Raw genomic sequence first — 16,699 nt, 5'->3', positions numbered from 1 at the left:
CTTGAGACTTTTTGTGAATGTGGCTGAACAGATCAGATGAAAACACTTAAATGATTAAGGAGTAATTGGATATAGTTCTTGAGGCTAAAGAAATCAAAGGTGGGTAGTGATAGAACCTCAGCTGAAACTGTGCCAAATAGCACCAATCTACAGCTATAAACAACATTATCCTGAATTGGAACTATATCACCCTTTCAAGGAGGAGCTTAATACAATCATAAGGGCTAGCAATAAATGCTGGCCATAGGCAAAGTGTATATTATACAATGAGTTGGTTATACTAGTATTGATGAGGATTGTTGGGCTGAATGACTACAATATTTACAAAGCTAGTTGGGCATGTAAACAGGACTGCAAAAGGAGATGAAATGAGTAACATGGCAGATGAAGTATGAAAATTCTCATGGGTTTCTTTAAAAAGCATTAAATTGCTCAATGACATTCAAAAAGACTATGCTGTTAGAATTCATTTGCAAGGAATATGATCTTTATTGCACAAGTGTGTTATAACCATGTAGGGCTTTGCAACTCTTAGTACAGTATAATTTCATATCTCCAAGGATATGCTTGAGTTTGAGAGTGCACTGAAGGTTCACTAGACTGGGTCCTGTGACAAAAGCATTGTACTATCGGGCAGTGATCTCTCTCTGTGCAATCCTCAGGTTTACATGCCTAACTACCTTTGTAAATACTGACTTGACAAGAGACACTGGGTTCAACTTGCTGTGAAATAAAAAAAAAAGGTCACAAACTAGGTCAGTTATTACATACAACCGGAATTCTTCTTTAAAAGTGTTGAAAATCAAGTTGTTTTTGAACCACAGAGGGTTACGGATTCTGAGATTTTATTCTCTGGAATCAAGGCACATGAGCACACAGGAAAACTGACTTTCTTTATTCATTCATGGGATTATAGACATCACTGACAAGGTCAGTATCTGTTGCCTTGTTCCTAAATGCCCCTGAAAAGTGGCTTACTGAAGTTAATATATTTAGGGCAGCTAAGTGTCAATAACATTCCTGTGGTCTGGAGTCACATGCCAGACCAGACAAGGATAGCAGATCTTAAGACATTCATCAACCAGACTGGTTTTTAATGGCAATGGCAGATCCATATCCATCACTTGATTAGTTTTAGATTCCAGATTTTTATTGAAGATACTAGAGTGTGAACTGAGAAAAGTTCAGTGTACAGCTGTTTGTGGGTTATTAGCTACTCCTGCTCAATGTTCTTGAAAGCAAATGCCTTTTGACGGCACTAACAACAATTTTGTGAAATGTGACTTGTATTGCTTATTCGGAGGTTAATAAGTTGAATTCTGTTAAGTTCAAAGGTTGCTGCATAAAAATTCTAACAATTAGCAAAATCTTCATGAAAAATAAAATAAATCACTGCATTTAAATGAGTCTGACCACCTTCAAAATGTTGTATTTATTTTAAAATTCCTTACTGTTAAACTCCACGATGATCTCGGCTCCAACAAAAACATCCTAAAGACACTGCAAATACAGTTACTAGGTGCATTAATTACATGCCTTAAACTGAGGTTCAGCATATCAATCTATGTCAAACATTATACACTTGGAATGGGGGAATGTGAGAGCTTTAAAATTGTGTTGAAACAGGATATTCTAGAGAAAGCTCTGTGTTATAGGTGTCAGTAGATAAAGGTTTAAAAACAAACTATTCCTTTAAGGTTTCCAGAGTTTAAGGAGACCATCTTCACTGTAGGTACCAATCAAGTTCTGATGTGGATGATGAGCAATTCCAATAACATCTTTTTCATGAACCTGTAAAATTAAACAGATGGTAAATGTACCCTAATATAAATCAAAATAAAAAGATTAGAAACTGTTCATAAAACACCCCTCATTAAATTGTTGCTATCAATAATCAGCACAATGCAACTCAATAGCACTTGGATTTATAAAAATACACACAATTATTTCTCTTACCGTCAATGTTCTTTCCAGCTTTCCAGTCACTGTACTGAAACAGTACAACACAAAGTCTTCACCAACACAATAGATCCATTCACCGCGTGGAGACAGACAGCAGCATACAAAGTCACCTCCCTCTCTTTTACCAGAGCTAAAGCTTCTCACAATCTGTAACACAAAATGGATTATAGTTGTGGTCCAAATAAGAGGTTTTATTTGAAAGCTGAATCACAGAAGAGCTGCAGTGTAAAAGGCGGCCATTTGGCCACCACGTCTAAATGAGCCCTTCAAATAAGCATTATTTTGTGCCAATCTCCTGCCAACCCCCCCCCCCCCCACACAACCATACCCTTGCACACAATTTCCATCCAAATAATAATCTAATGCCCTTGTGAATGTCTCCACCACACTTCCAGGTAGTGCATGTGCAGGGTAGGTAGATTAGCCATGGTAATTGCAGGGTTAGAGGAAAACAGTGGGGGAATGTATCTGGATGTGATGCTGTTGAGGGTCAATGCAGACTCAATGGGCCTAATGGCCTTTCTGCAATGTGGGGATTCTTTGATTCTACATTCCATTGCATGATTACTCACCATATGAAAATCGTTTTGCACACATCACATTTGCTCCTTTTGCAAATCACTAAAGCTATGCCCTCTCATTTTGTTTATGTGCAGGAACAGCTTTTTTCTTTCTACTCTATGCAGCCTGCTCAATTATCAAAACCTCTATCAGATCCCCTCGTAGCTTCCTTCTCTCCAAAGACAACTGTTCCAACTTATTCGATCTTTCCTCATAGTTAAAGTTCCTAATCATTGGAACTATTCTTGTAAGTTGTCTCTGCACTCATTGCAATGAAGTCACATCCTTCCTATAATGTGGCAGCCAGAAAGGCGTACACAATATTCTAGCTGAGGTCTAAATGTGTCTTGCACAAGTTTAATATCACCTCTATGACCTTGTACTTGACACCTGTATTATTAAAGCCAAACACCATATACCTATTAACTGCTCTGCCCACCTGTCCTGCTACCTTCAATATTTGTACACAAAGAAACACACGTCCTTCCGGTCCGGCATCTCCTTCAGAATTGTACCCCTGATTTTATATTGTCTTTCAACATTCTTCCTCCCAAAATCCATCACGTCATATTTCTCTGTATTGATTTCATCTTCCATCTTTTTTGCCCATTCCACCAATTTATTTGTCCCCTTTGAGTTCTACATTGTCGTCATCACCATTTACAATTATTCTGAGTTTTGTATAATTTTTATAGAGTCATACAATATTAACAGGTGGCCATTCAGTCTATTGAGGTGAAAGTGAGGACTGCAGATGCTGGAGATTAGAGTCGAGAGTGTGGTGCTGGAAAAGCACAGCAGGTCAGGCAGCACCCGAGCAGGAAAATTGATGTTTCGGGCAAAAGTCCTTCATCAGGAATGAGGAATCAGAGTCTTCATTCTGTTCATTGAGACTACTGAATCTTTCCAAGATCCACAAGATAGTTCCACTCCTTTGCTCTTAAATCATATTCCTGTACTTTTCTGCCTCCCCCTGCCCCCAAGTATTTATGAAATTCCCCTTTGAAAGCTACTATTGAACATGTTTCCACTATGTTATTAGGCAGTGACTTCAGAATCCAACCACTCGTTCGTTCTTTTGCCAATCAAATTAAATCCATGCTCTCTAGTTAATGATATTTCAGACATTAGAAATAGTTGTTTCCTTATTTCTTCTCTCTAAAAAGCTCTCATTATTTTAAAGATCTCCATCAAATCTCTTTGCTTCCTCTGCTTTAAAGGAGAACTTTTCCAGTCTTTCCATGAGAATGTAATGCCTCATCCTTTTGATTAAAGAATCATTACATCAAATCAAATATTATCTTTAAAATAAGTAATGACAACTATTAAAACCTCAATTTTCATAGTAATTTTAAAACAATACCAGCTGATTTCATGCCTTTCCACTTAGATCATTTCGTAGAATGCCCATGACTTGAAACAAATGTGGCCCATTTGGTTTATCCCATCCCCTCTTCAATTAGTATATATTTTCTAATCCTTCCTCCCTTGTACTTCACTAGAATCCTCTAAATGCAGCTACACTATTTGCCTCAATTAAACCTCGTAATTGACATCCAGTGTTAAAATACTTTATAAAGTAATTTGTCAATTGGCATTGCACCTTTTTTCTAAACATGCCATATTAACCACAATGCTTCTGCTACTTCATCACTTTTCTCCCATTCAAGCATCGTTCCTCAAGGCTTGAGAGAGGGCCTCATGACAAAGCGGTTATTTTCTTTCTTACACAAAACTAGTTAATACTAGCAGGTTAGCAGAACCATTTGAATACCAGGTTTTGAAAACAGCCTTTTGAAAACATTAACCAGACTTTAAAGATTTTCACACTTACATACTTTTGACTAACATGTATCATGCTCACTAATATGAGAAATCAAATCCAAGGAAAGGACCAGCAGAAAAAATAAAAATTGAGATTTAAGTGAAACATGCTTTAATTTCTCCTTACACTTTTGCACATCAAAAAATTTTCTGAATTGAAAATTAAGATGATTTCAGCCTCCAAAAGTGATAACTTATATGTCTAATAATAAATGAATATCCAATAATACCCGTTTCTTAAAAAGCAACCCATCATCCCATGAAAAATCTTAAATGCTTCAATTTGAATTGAAGTAATAACTATTAAGGTTATGTAAGCTTCCTTCATAGGACTGAGGAAAGTGAAACATGATACTTATTTCATTGAAAATAAATCACTACATTGATCTAGTATGTTGCCTTACCTGTCCCTGCATATTCATGATGACTACTGTATTTGACCGATTACACACTACAAAATGTTCAGGATTCTTTGGCAGCAGGTGTACGCTGTTCACTGTGATATCAGTACCAGCAGAGCTGCCCAATGACTTGAAGGTATTTGCACACTCTGTTGTTTTCACGTTCCAGATCTGCAAGTGAGGTGATAAAAATATTTCACTCGACTCAAAAGAGATCAGCCTTTTATTGATTCAGCATGTGGAAACATACTGTTGAACATTTATGGTGCTCATTTTTGTGTCAGCCACATAGATCACACAAATTTTACGATAAACAATTCCAAATGATTTGAATAAAATAATATGGATAATTTAGAGTCAACTTGAAAACTTTAGCTGTATCTTCTCAATTCCAACACCAGAAGCATGTAATACCTTTGGCCTAATAGCACACATTAACCAGACTTTAAAGGTTTTCACACTTACATATTTTTCACTAACATGCGTCATGCTCACTGATATTATTTACATACCTTTACACTACCATCCGATGATGCACTTAAAATGTAATGTCCATCTTGTGTAAATGTTACTTCATTAACGAATGATGTATGACCTCTAAATTCCTTTAAGGTTTTTCCAGACTTCAGACCATGAATCCTACCAAAAGATCGAATATTCACATTATATTTAGACATCAGTACAGTTACCGTCTCCTCAATGTGGACCATAAGGAGGAGTAAGGTTTCTGGAAGAGTCGCAGCAGACAGTGGTCACTCCACATTGTGATAGGCAGGCAATTAGGAGTGCAGGGGAATGAGTGACCATTCGCCAGAAAGAAAGGAGACAGAATATCCAGGAAACCCAGGACTCCTTGGAGCTGTCTGACTGGTATGAAATTTTAGATGTCTATTTAGTTAGCAATATGACTGAGTTGGAGGTGAATGAATAGAGGGAAAACCACAGCACCATGGTGATTGAGGCCACTCTAGGAAAAGAGGCTGGTAACTTGATTAGGTAGTAGTAGTAGTGGGTATAGTTCAAGGGATATACTGTCTAGTTTGAAGCTGGGTTTGAGAGTCCTGTATGGTCTATTCCCTCAAATGCAAGGGTTCAGGACATAACAGAATGGCTGGATAAACTTCTAGAAGTGGAGGGTGAATAACCAGTGGCTGTGGTTCATGTGGGAACCAATAACATAGGGAGGGATAGCATGCATGACTTGCAGGATCAGTTTTAGGAGTTAGGAAATAGTTGAAAATCAGGCTTTCCAAGATGGCAATCTCAGAGATACTACCTATACCTAAGTGGTGGAAGTTGTAGCAAAGGTAAATCAAGGAGGTAAATTGAGGGATGGTGTAAAAGAGAAGGGGTTTATGGGTTTATGGGGCTTTGGGATCACTTTTGGATGTTCAGAAGTGATCAGCTTCACTTGGAGATAGCTGAGAGGGTAAATACTGCAGTGGGCTTGGATCTAAACCTATGAGACTGGGGGGGTTGGGGGAGGGGGGGGGTAAGTTCCCTAATGGGCATAGTTTTGGAAGTACTAGAGAGGGCAAAAAAGAAAAACAGACAAACAGATAAAAAGAAGTCAGGGAAGACTTGAGTGTTGACAGTGAACAAGGAAATGGTTCCTTCCAGTGGGCATGGAAGAGGTAAGTATGTACGTAAATAGTATGTATGTAAAATGTATGTCAATTGGGGAACTGGAACAGAGATTGCTCTGGGGGATATGACAAAGTGGCACGGACAGATATGTGGCTCAAATCAAAACAAAACTAGATATTTAACATCCCAAGTTATAAGGCTTTTAGTAAAAACAGGGTGGGTGAAAAAGGAGGAGGTATAGCAGTTTTGGTTAAAGGTAGTACCTTTGCCCTTGAAGATGAAGTTCCTGAATCAGAATCTATATAGTTAGAGGTGAGAAACAGGAAGGGAATAGCGACCTTATGGAGAGAATGTAGAAGAGGACATTTGTAGGCAGATTACAGCAATTTGCAAGACAAGTTGGGTTGTGCTAGTGTGGTGTAAAATTCCAAGCAGTGGAATGTGGTGAAACGGTTAAAAATTATGTCCCAATACATGTGTGAATCTAACCGGAATGGAGGTGTTGCTTAGTCCCGTGTGAATCTTATTACACACCTCCCCGTGTGAATCTTCTTATCTGTATGTAACCAGAATGGAATGTGTTTTTTAGCCTTGCTCTGCTGTTCACATGAATGTTTATATCTGGAAAAGAATAAAAAGCTGGAAAAGTCTCCAGTTCGGTGAGTCTGCTCCGGGGTTACGTTTAACCGCCGAGCGTGGGTTGTTGGCAACCGCTCTACAAGAACTGACGGCTCCCAGTTTTTGTAACATGTAGAGTGAATATAAGCCAGACCCGGGAGTCTGCTCCGGGGTTACGTTGAACCGCCGAGCGTGGGTTGTTGGCAACCGCTCTACAAGAACTGACGGCTCCCAGTTTTTGTAACATGTAGAGTGAATATAAGCCAGACCCGCAGAATTGAATGGGATTGAACTGAACTGAGTGGAACTGAAGTGAATCTAATTGAACGGAACAAAATGGAACTGAGCTAAATTGAATTGCAATGGACGGAACTGAATTGAACACAATTGAATTGTACTGAACAGACCTGAACTGAGCTGAATTGAACTACACTGAATTGACTGAACTGAAATTAACTGAAACGAATTGAACTGAATTAATCATAATGTAACACATGTATTGGGCCAAGCAGTGGAATGTGGTGTAGAATTCCAAGCAGTGGAATGTGGTGGAACGGTTAAAAATTATGTCCCAATACATGTGTGAATCTAACCGGAATGGAGGTGTTGCTTAGTCCCGTGTGAATCTTATTACACACCTCCCCGTGTGAATCTTCTTATCTGTATGTAACCAGAATGGAATGTGTTTTTTAGCCTTGCTCTGCTGTTCACATGAATGTTTATATCTGGAAAAGAGTATATCAGCTGGAAAAGTCTCCAGTTCGGTGAGTCTGCTCCGGGGTTACGTTTAACCGCCGAGCGTGGGTTGTTGGCAACCGCTCTACGAGAACTGACGGCTCCCAGTTCCGGTAACATGTAGAGTGAGTATAAATAAGCCAGACCCGTTGTGGCGACGCTGCGGGGAATAAAATGCCCATATTCTAGCAGACTCGCCTCTTGGTCGTTTGTTCTGTGTCAGACTACTCTCCTACGAACCTGACCTTGAGAATTTTTTAAAACAGCTAGCCAGTGATTTCAATTACCCAAGGGTAGATTGGGTAAAAGGTAGAGGGTTGGAGCACAGAAGGGGAGAACTTTCTTCAATGCATGCAGAACTCTACAGTGCAGTCCAGGCCCTTCGGCCCTCGACGTTGCGCCAACTTGTGGAACCAATCTGTAGCCTTCTATCCTACACTATTCCATTCTCACCCATATATTTATCTAATGACCCTTAAAGTTGGCAAGTCTACTACTGTTGCAGGCAGTGCATTCCACGCACCTACTACTGAGTAAAGAAATTACCTCTGACATCTGACCTAAATCTATCACCCCTCAACTTAATATGTCCTCTCACGCTAGCCACTACCAACTGAGGAAAAAGGCTCTCACTGTCCACCCTATCTCACCTTCTGATTATGCGTCTCAATTAAGTCACCTTCCAACCTTCTTCTCTCTAATGAAATAGCCTCAAATCCCTCAGCTTTTCTTCATAAGATGTTCCCCCCAATACTGGGCAACACCCTAGTAAATCTCCTCTGAACTCTTTCCAAAGCTTCCACATCTTTCCTATAATGCAGTGACCAGAACCATACGCAATACTCCAAGTGCGGCCGCACCAGAGTTTTGTATAGCTGCAGCATGATCACATGGCTCCGAAACTCAATCCCTCTACCAACAAAAGCTAACACACCGTATTCCTTCTTAACAACCCTATCAATCTGGGTGACAATCTTCAGGGATCTATGTACATGCACACCAAGATATCTCTGCTCATCTACACCGCCAAGAATCTTACCGTTAACCCAGTACTCTTTATTCCAGTTGTTCCTTCCAAAGTGAATCACCTCACACTTTTCCACATTAAACTCCATTTGCCACCTCTCAGACCAGCTCTGCAGCTTATCTATGTCCCTCTGTAACCTGCAACAGCCTTCAGCATGATCCACAATGCCACCGACCTTACTGTCATCTGCAAATTTACTAACCTACCCTTCTATGCCTCATCTAGGTCATTTATAAGAATGACAAACAGTGGTTCCAAAACAGATCCTTGTGGTACACCACAAGTAACTGAACTACAGGATGAACATTTCCCATCAACCACCACCCTCTTTCAGCTAGCCAATTTTTGATCCAAATCGCTAAATCACCCTCAATCCCATGCCTCCATATTTTGTGCAATAGCCTACAGTGGGGAACCTCATCAAATGCCTTACTGAAATCCACATAAACACCATCTACCATCTTCATCCATATTTCTTTTGTATTTTTTTAATTGAAAAAGATTTTGAATTTTTTTTACAAATTATAAAATTACAATAAAATAACAATCTTATAGCATAACAACAATAATAAAAAAACTACTCCTCTACTTCACAAATAAATTAAAGAAAAAAATCTACCCACACTACAATTCAATAAATAATGAAACAAAATAAAAATAGATTGAGCCAAGTTAAATTTTAGCACTCAGTGCAACCCCACCAAAGCTCACCAACACCGGGAGCATCAGTTGGCATAACCATATTTATTCAGGATTCTTCCTCTCAGGGGCCCCCGGCCTGCCAGACACAGTCCTGGCAGCTATACAAAGACCCAAACCAATACAACCAACAAGTCTGCGTCTATACAGTTTAGAAAGGGCCGCCATGTTCTATAAAAAAGTTGCGTTTACTGGTGCACCATTCTTGTAAGTAAGTCTAGGGAGAACTAACATGTGCCATCCCAAATGTCCCGGGTGATTTTCTGATATCCAGCTCATCAGAATGCTCTTCCTCGCACAACATGAAAGAATATTAAACAGCTTCTTCCCATGCACATCTGAAGACGGCAAATTCAGCAGACCCAAGAGGAGGAATACCAGATCTACCTTGATCTCGGTTCTCAAGATTGCTTCGAAAACACTCGCTGTCGCGCCCCCAATACCTACGAAGCTTGTGGCAAAACCACAAGCAATGAGTAAGAGTGCCAATATCTGTTTCATATTTAGGACACATTGGAGCGGTTTCTTTTTTAAAATTTCACAAGCCACTTTGGAGCCAAATATAGACCCTGTGGAGAACCTTCAGTTGCATAGCCTACGCTCTATTACAAATTGAAATCTTCCTCATGTTCTCCCAAATATCCTCCCGTTCTTCTGATGAGACCTCCACACCCCCCTGATAAAATTCACTCGGAAATCCAGTTAGACTAGGTGCTTTACCACTTTGTAGCTGAGTCACCGCCTCCTGTATCCCTTGGATTGTCAGAGGGGCATTCAAAAGAGACGCCTGCTCCATTGTTACACCTGGGAGGTCCAAGTTCTTAAAAAAGAACTCCATCTTCACCAACTTGTCCTCACAGCCCCCTGACTGGTACAACTCAGAACAGAATTTCCTAAATGTCACATTAATCTTTTTGGAATCACAATTAAAAGTACCAGCACACTCTCTGATGGACGTGATAGATTGGGGGGCACTCTTCTTACTGGCCAGATATGATTAGATTAGATTACTTACAGTGTGGAAACAGGCCCTTCGGCCCAACAAGTCCACACCGACCCGCCGAAGAGCACCCACCCAGACCCATTCCCCTACACCTAACACTACAGGCAATTTAGCATGACCAATTCACCTAACCTGCACATCTTTGGACTGTGGGAGGAAACCAGAGCACCCAGAGGAAACCCACGCAGACACGGGGAGAATGTGCAAACTCCACACAGACAGTTGCCCGAGGCGGGAATTGAATCCGGCTCTCTGACGCTGTGAGGCAGCAGTGCTAACCACTGTCCACCGTGCCGCCCTAGATATGCCAGGTATCAACCCGGTTTATCACCATGCTTGAATAACTTCTGTTTCCCAAAAGAGATCTCCCTCTTGGCTGTCTGAGTGAGCGCAGAGTTCAGAGCAGCCCTGAGGGCTATAATCCACTACAACTTGGTCACAGACGGCCTATCAAAGTATGCAGCTTCGGCTGCATTCAAATGGGCCACAAGCATACGCTGGTGCTCTCCCCTCTGCCGCTTCCGGGTCGCCGAGTAAGAAATAATCAAACCCTTTGCACAGGTCTTGACAGTCTCCCAGAGCACCGACGGGTTACTGGCATTACTCGAATTAACACCCCCAAAACAATTTAAAATCACGCGAAAAGTATTCAATAAATTTACTGTCCTTCAGGAGAAAAGGATCCATGTGTCAATGTTGCAAGCCTGTCCCACTGCCTCTAGCCTTAACCTCCAGATGCACTGCCGCATGATCAGAAATGGCTATGTTCCCAATTCGCCCATCTGTTTGGTCACCATCTCGAAGAACTCAATAAAGGTTTGTGAGGCACAACCTACCCTTCACAAAACCGTGTTGACTATCCCTAATCAAGTTATTCCTCTCCAGCTGATTATAAATCCTATTTCTTGTAACCTTTTCTAACACTTTACCCACAACCGAAGTAAGGCTCACTGGTCTATAATTACCAGGGTTGTTCTACTCCCCTTCTTGAACAAGGGGATTACATTTGCTATCCTCCAGTCTTCTGGCACTATTCATGTAGACAATGATGACAAAGATCAAAGCCAAAGGCTCTGCAATCTCCTCCCTGGCTTCCCAGAGAATCCTAAAATAAATCCCATCCGGCCTGGGGGTGTATCTATTTTCATATTTTCCAGAATTGCTAACACCTCCTCCTTATGAACCATAATCCCATCTCGTTTAATAATCTGTATATCTGTATTGTCCTCGACAACATTGTCTTTTTCTAGTGTGAATACTGATGAACACTTCCCCTATCTCTTCGGACTTCATGCACAACTTCCACTACTATCCTTAATTGGCCCTAATCTTTCTCGAGTCATTTTTAAAGTCCTGATATACCTCTAGAAAGCTCGAGGGCTTTCCTTGATCCTACATGCCAATGACTTCTCATGTCCTCTGTCCCCTACCAGGATACAGCTGCACTGGATCTGGTCCTAGGAAATGAACCAAACCAAATGGAGAATGTCGGAGTGGGGCAGCAGTTGAGAAACAGCGAGAAGAAATTTAAATATTAATTTGGGAGAAAAATAAAAACCAGTCAGCAATTAGGATCACAGACTGGAAAAGGGCAATTTTAGGGATCAGAAAATTGAACTGGAGGAGGTTGACTTTGGTGGATACAAAAAGTGGACGAGAAATGGGAGAATTTCAAAAGAAATGAATAGGTGCATGCTAGTACATACCCATGAGAAAAGGAAGAAAGAGCAAGGAGCCGTATGATTCACTCCAGAATACTAATAGCAATAGAAATCAGGAAGAGAGGCTAAGGCTGGAATAAGGAAGCTGAAAGGAAGTATGAGGAAAGGATGCGCAGGCTGCACTAAAACAAATAGTGAAATGTTCTTCAAACATACGAATATTAAATCAGTGAAGCAGAGTGGGGCCCATAAGGAACAAGCAGGCAAAGCTGTTCACTGAAGTAAAGAGTTTGGCAGAAGTATAAATGAAAACTTTGCTTGCCTTTACCAAATTAGAAAATGGTGACAATGACCTATTTGAGAATGTGAGTATTGAATAATTGAGTAGTACAGCAATTGATAATGAAGTGCTAAAAAGGCTGGCAGCACTCTAGGTGGAGAAGTCGTCACGCTGGGATGGGATGGAATGCATCCTAAATTGCTGAGGGTCAAATTGCAGAGCCACTGACAGAAGTTTTCCAGGCCTCTCTGAGCACAGGATTAGACCCAAGCGACTAAAGGATTGCAAGTGTGATACCGCTGTTTCAGAAAGGGGCAAAGGATAACCCATGAAACTGTAGACTTGCCAGTTTTAAATCAATAGTGGGAAAACTGATTAAACTGATGGGAGAATACAATATGGGATAAGGTTAATATACATGTAGAGGAAAACAAGTTAATACTGCACGGTCAATATAGCTTTGTCAAGGGCTGGTCCGGTGTGACAGATTTGCTTAAGTTATTTGACTAGATGGCACAGGCAGTGGATGAGGTTAGTGCTGTGGATGTTGTATATGTGGGCTTTCAGTAAGCATTTGATACAGTGTCACAGGGCAGGTAGGTTAGAAAGTTAGGAATGTTTGAGACTGATGAATCCTTGGTGACATGAATTAGAATTGGCTAAAAGGAAATAGAGTGCCTGTATTGATAGGCACTTCTCAGAGTTGAGACAAGTTGAAAGTGGTGCTCCCCAAGGATGGGTTAAGACTCTTGGTTTTTTCTGATTTAAATTAAAAAAATTGGATTTCTCCCTTCTCCCAGGGGCATGGAGAAGGAAGGAAGAAAGAAACAAAAAGCATTCCATCTCTGCTGACTCATGCCTGTATATGCTTCTCATCTATCAGATCAGTAACTTGAATATGGCCTTCAAATCGACATAGCATATAGCATACACATCTAATTCATATTGCATTGCAACATTAACGCCCTGTATTCTACGAGTTGGGGCTTCCCAAACTATGGGTCACTGCCCCAAAGGGTTTGACAGTTGAAACTTTGGGGTTGCAAACTCAGGACTAGTAATGGCTGCTATGGAGCTCTGGATCTTAAAAGATTAGATCAGATTAGATTCCCTACAATGTGGAAATAGGCCCTTCGGCCCAACCAGTTTACACCGACCCATTTCCCTCTGACTAATGCACCTAGAACTGTGGGCAATTTGACATGGCAAATTCACCTAACTTGCACATCTTTGGACTGTGGGAGAAAACCGGAGCACCCGGAGGAAACCCACACAGACACGGGGAGAATGTGCAAACTCCACAGTCAGTTGTCCAAAAAATGGTGAGTTAGATCTAACAGGCCAAATCTAGGGGCCTGATTATTGTTCTTAAGAAAAAAGGCAGTTCTTCTCTAACGCTGTAATTGCATTCCAGCGAAACTTCACTTAATAAAAATAATGGGACCGATGGGAAAAGTGGAGTTAGGGATAGACCAGCAAAGAATATCACTCATGATCACTCAAAAATCAACCAAAAAGTTTAACACAAAGTATAGCACAGCCTGAATGAAGGCATAAATTAGATTTATCAACAAAACAAACATGAATTTAACACAGCATATTTGAAAAATATTGTTAATGCAGGGACAGAGGGTCATGATGGTGGTAAGGTAGACTCCCTCATTCCTGTTAAGCAAGCTATATAACATTCTCTCCTTACATTGCATTCACCACCTGCAATTTTATCACCAGGACACTTCTTGTTAACATTCTTGTCACAATGCCCCTCCAGGTTTTCAAAAAAAAAAAGTGATAATCTAGGAGTAGTGTATCTTTCACAGGAATCTGCTCAAGGCATCTCTCTCAGAAAGCTGCTCCCTGAACAGTAGTACCTCTCACGGCAGCTCACATCAGCACATGTGCAGAACGGCGCAGAGACTTCGGCGCATGCGCAGAATGAAGCGCACAAAATGATTACAGCTGGAATCACACTATTGCAAACAAAGATAATCGTTTTCAAAAATACCATTCCTTAATTCCTCACCGACATTATAAGCAAACTGCGCCACGGAATGTGCATTATCTGAGAACCACCTGTAATTGAAAGGGTTTTTTAAAAAAAAAAGAATTTGAATAAAATAACTTTTCCCCCCATAGTGCTGATCTCAAAAGGTCTTTGACCCCACTTTCTCCATCCTTGCTCTGAGGTCCACCTTCTAACCTGTCTCAAAGATCAAAACACCCTCTACCTGCAATTCTGTTCTCACTGGTCCATGCTCTCAGCAACTTGCAAGCTTCAAAATGGGGTCTCAATGGGGAAAAAAGTTTGAGAAACACTGTTCTAGGTCATCAATCTTAGCCCTGCCTTTTGTGATTAAAATCTGAGAGTACTAAAAATATCCCAATTTATCAAATTAAAATACATCTCACCGAATGGTCTGATCAAAGGAGGCACTGAGAATCTGACTACTGTCTTTGGAGAAGCTCAGGCAGGTAACTCCCTTACTGTGAGCACGTTCAAATCGGCGTAGGCACTGACCACTCTGAATCTTCCACACCTGTGGAGCAACCAACAATTCTGTTAGCAATTTTAAATTTATAGTACAAAAATCCTGTAATTGAAAACCATCTTTTCCATTCTTGTTTAGAAAGAAGTGAATGTGGTTGACCCACACTCTGCTGCCTCCACGTTGAGAGGGAACTAAGGTTAGGGGTAGTGAAATCAGCACTACTGAGGAGTTTGGAGGTCAAGTTGCAGCTGTACAGAATATTGGTTTGGCCACTTTTGGAATATTGTGTACAATTCTGGTCTTCTCCCTATCAGAAAGATGTTGTGAAACCTGGAAGGGTTCAGAAAAGATTTACAAGGATGTTGCCAGGGTCGGAGGGTTTGAGCTATAGGGAGAGGCTGAATAGGCTGGGGCTATTTTCCCTGGAGCATTGGAGGCTGAGGGGGGAACCTTATAGGTGTTTATAAACATCATGAGAGGCATGGATAAGGTAAATAGACAAGGTATTTTCCCTCGTCCAGAACTGGAGGGCATAGATTTAGGGTGAGGGGAGAAAGATTTAAAAGGAACCTAAGGGGCAATGTTTTCACACAGAGTGGTGCGTGTATGGAATGAACTTCCAGAGGAAGTAATAGAGGTTGGCATAATTACAACATTTAAAAGGCATCTGGATGGATACATGGATAGGAAGGGTTTAGAGGTATATGGTTCAGGTCCTGGCAAAAGGGACTAGATTAATTTAGGATATCTGGTCAGCATGAACAGGTTGGACCGAAGGGTCCGTTTCCATGCTGTACAACTTTATGGCCTCTATGTTATACAAAACTCAGCAAGCGTGTGAGCACCATTACAAAACACTTTCAATGTATTGATTCATTTTGCTCTCTTTACAGGAAAAGAATAGAAAGGGAGTCATTGTAATATAGATCAAATAAATATTTAATTGCTATTAGAAATTAGCATTTTAAACATATGAACATATGAATTAAGAATAGGAGTAGGTATATGGCCCCTTGAGCCTGCGCCGTTATTTGTCAAAACCATGACTGAGCTATTTGTGGGCGCTCTCAACTACCTTCCCCCCAGCCCCAAACCCCTCCCATTTTTCTCTCCACCCCCTGGGCTCACATTCCTGATGAAGGACTCTTGCCCAAAACGTCAATTCTCCTGCTCCTCAGATGCTGCCTGACCTGCTGTGCTTTTCCAGCACCACACTCTCGACGACAATATATTCCAAATCAGGATGGTGTAGATAGGAACAAAGATTTCCCTTGATGGAGGTATCAATGACCCAGGGCTTAGATTTATGGCATGGAAACAGGCCATTTGGCCCAATTTGTCCGTACCAACTGGGTTTCTTAAACTGAACTCGTCCCATTTGCCTGCGTTTGGCCCATATCCCTCTGGACTTTTCCTATCCATGTACCTGTCCAAATGGCTTTTAAATATTGTAATTGTACCTGCAACTACCACTTCCTCTGGCAAATTATCCTATATTCGCACCACACTGTGTGAAAATACTGCCCCTCAGATCCCTTTTAAATCCTTCCCTTCTCACCTTAAACCTCTGCCCTCCAGTTTTGGACTATCCTATCCAAGGGAAAAGACCTTGGCTATTCATCTTATCTATGCACCTTGTGATTTTATAAACCTCTAGAAGGTCACCCCTGAGCCTGCTACACTCCAGGGAAAAAAAGTTCCAACCTATTCTTATAACTCAAACCTTCTAGTCTCTGTAACCTCCTTGTAAATCTTTTTTGCACCCGTTCCAATTTAATAACATTCTTCCTATACCAAAATTATACACAGTACTCCAAACGTTGGTAACATGACACCCCAACGCCTGCACTCA

At 40.9% G+C, this 16,699-nt stretch overlaps 1 protein-coding gene across 2 annotated transcripts in view; it reads right to left on the bottom strand.

Annotated features, from left to right (window-relative positions):
* Positions 1-1,101: 1,101 nt before the first annotated feature.
* smu1a (SMU1 DNA replication regulator and spliceosomal factor a) overlaps positions 1,102-16,699 on the bottom strand; it is a 30,775-nt gene continuing 15,177 nt past the window's right edge. For both annotated transcript variants that reach the window (XM_043716296.1, XM_043716305.1), the window contains 5 exons: positions 14,768-14,895; positions 5,261-5,387; positions 4,752-4,919; positions 1,957-2,109; positions 1,102-1,791 (listed from right to left, as the gene is read on the bottom strand). In XM_043716296.1, the coding sequence (XP_043572231.1) occupies positions 1,693-1,791; positions 1,957-2,109; positions 4,752-4,919; positions 5,261-5,387; positions 14,768-14,895 (675 nt within the window). In that variant the 3' untranslated portion in view covers positions 1,102-1,692. The remainder of the gene's footprint in view (positions 1,792-1,956; positions 2,110-4,751; positions 4,920-5,260; positions 5,388-14,767; positions 14,896-16,699) is intronic.

The sequence above is a fragment of the Chiloscyllium plagiosum genome, chromosome 2 (assembly GCF_004010195.1).
Source record: "Chiloscyllium plagiosum isolate BGI_BamShark_2017 chromosome 2, ASM401019v2, whole genome shotgun sequence".
NCBI classification, from domain to species: Eukaryota; Metazoa; Chordata; class Chondrichthyes; order Orectolobiformes; family Hemiscylliidae; genus Chiloscyllium; species Chiloscyllium plagiosum.
This window is presented reverse-complemented; position numbering and strand designations above follow the sequence as displayed.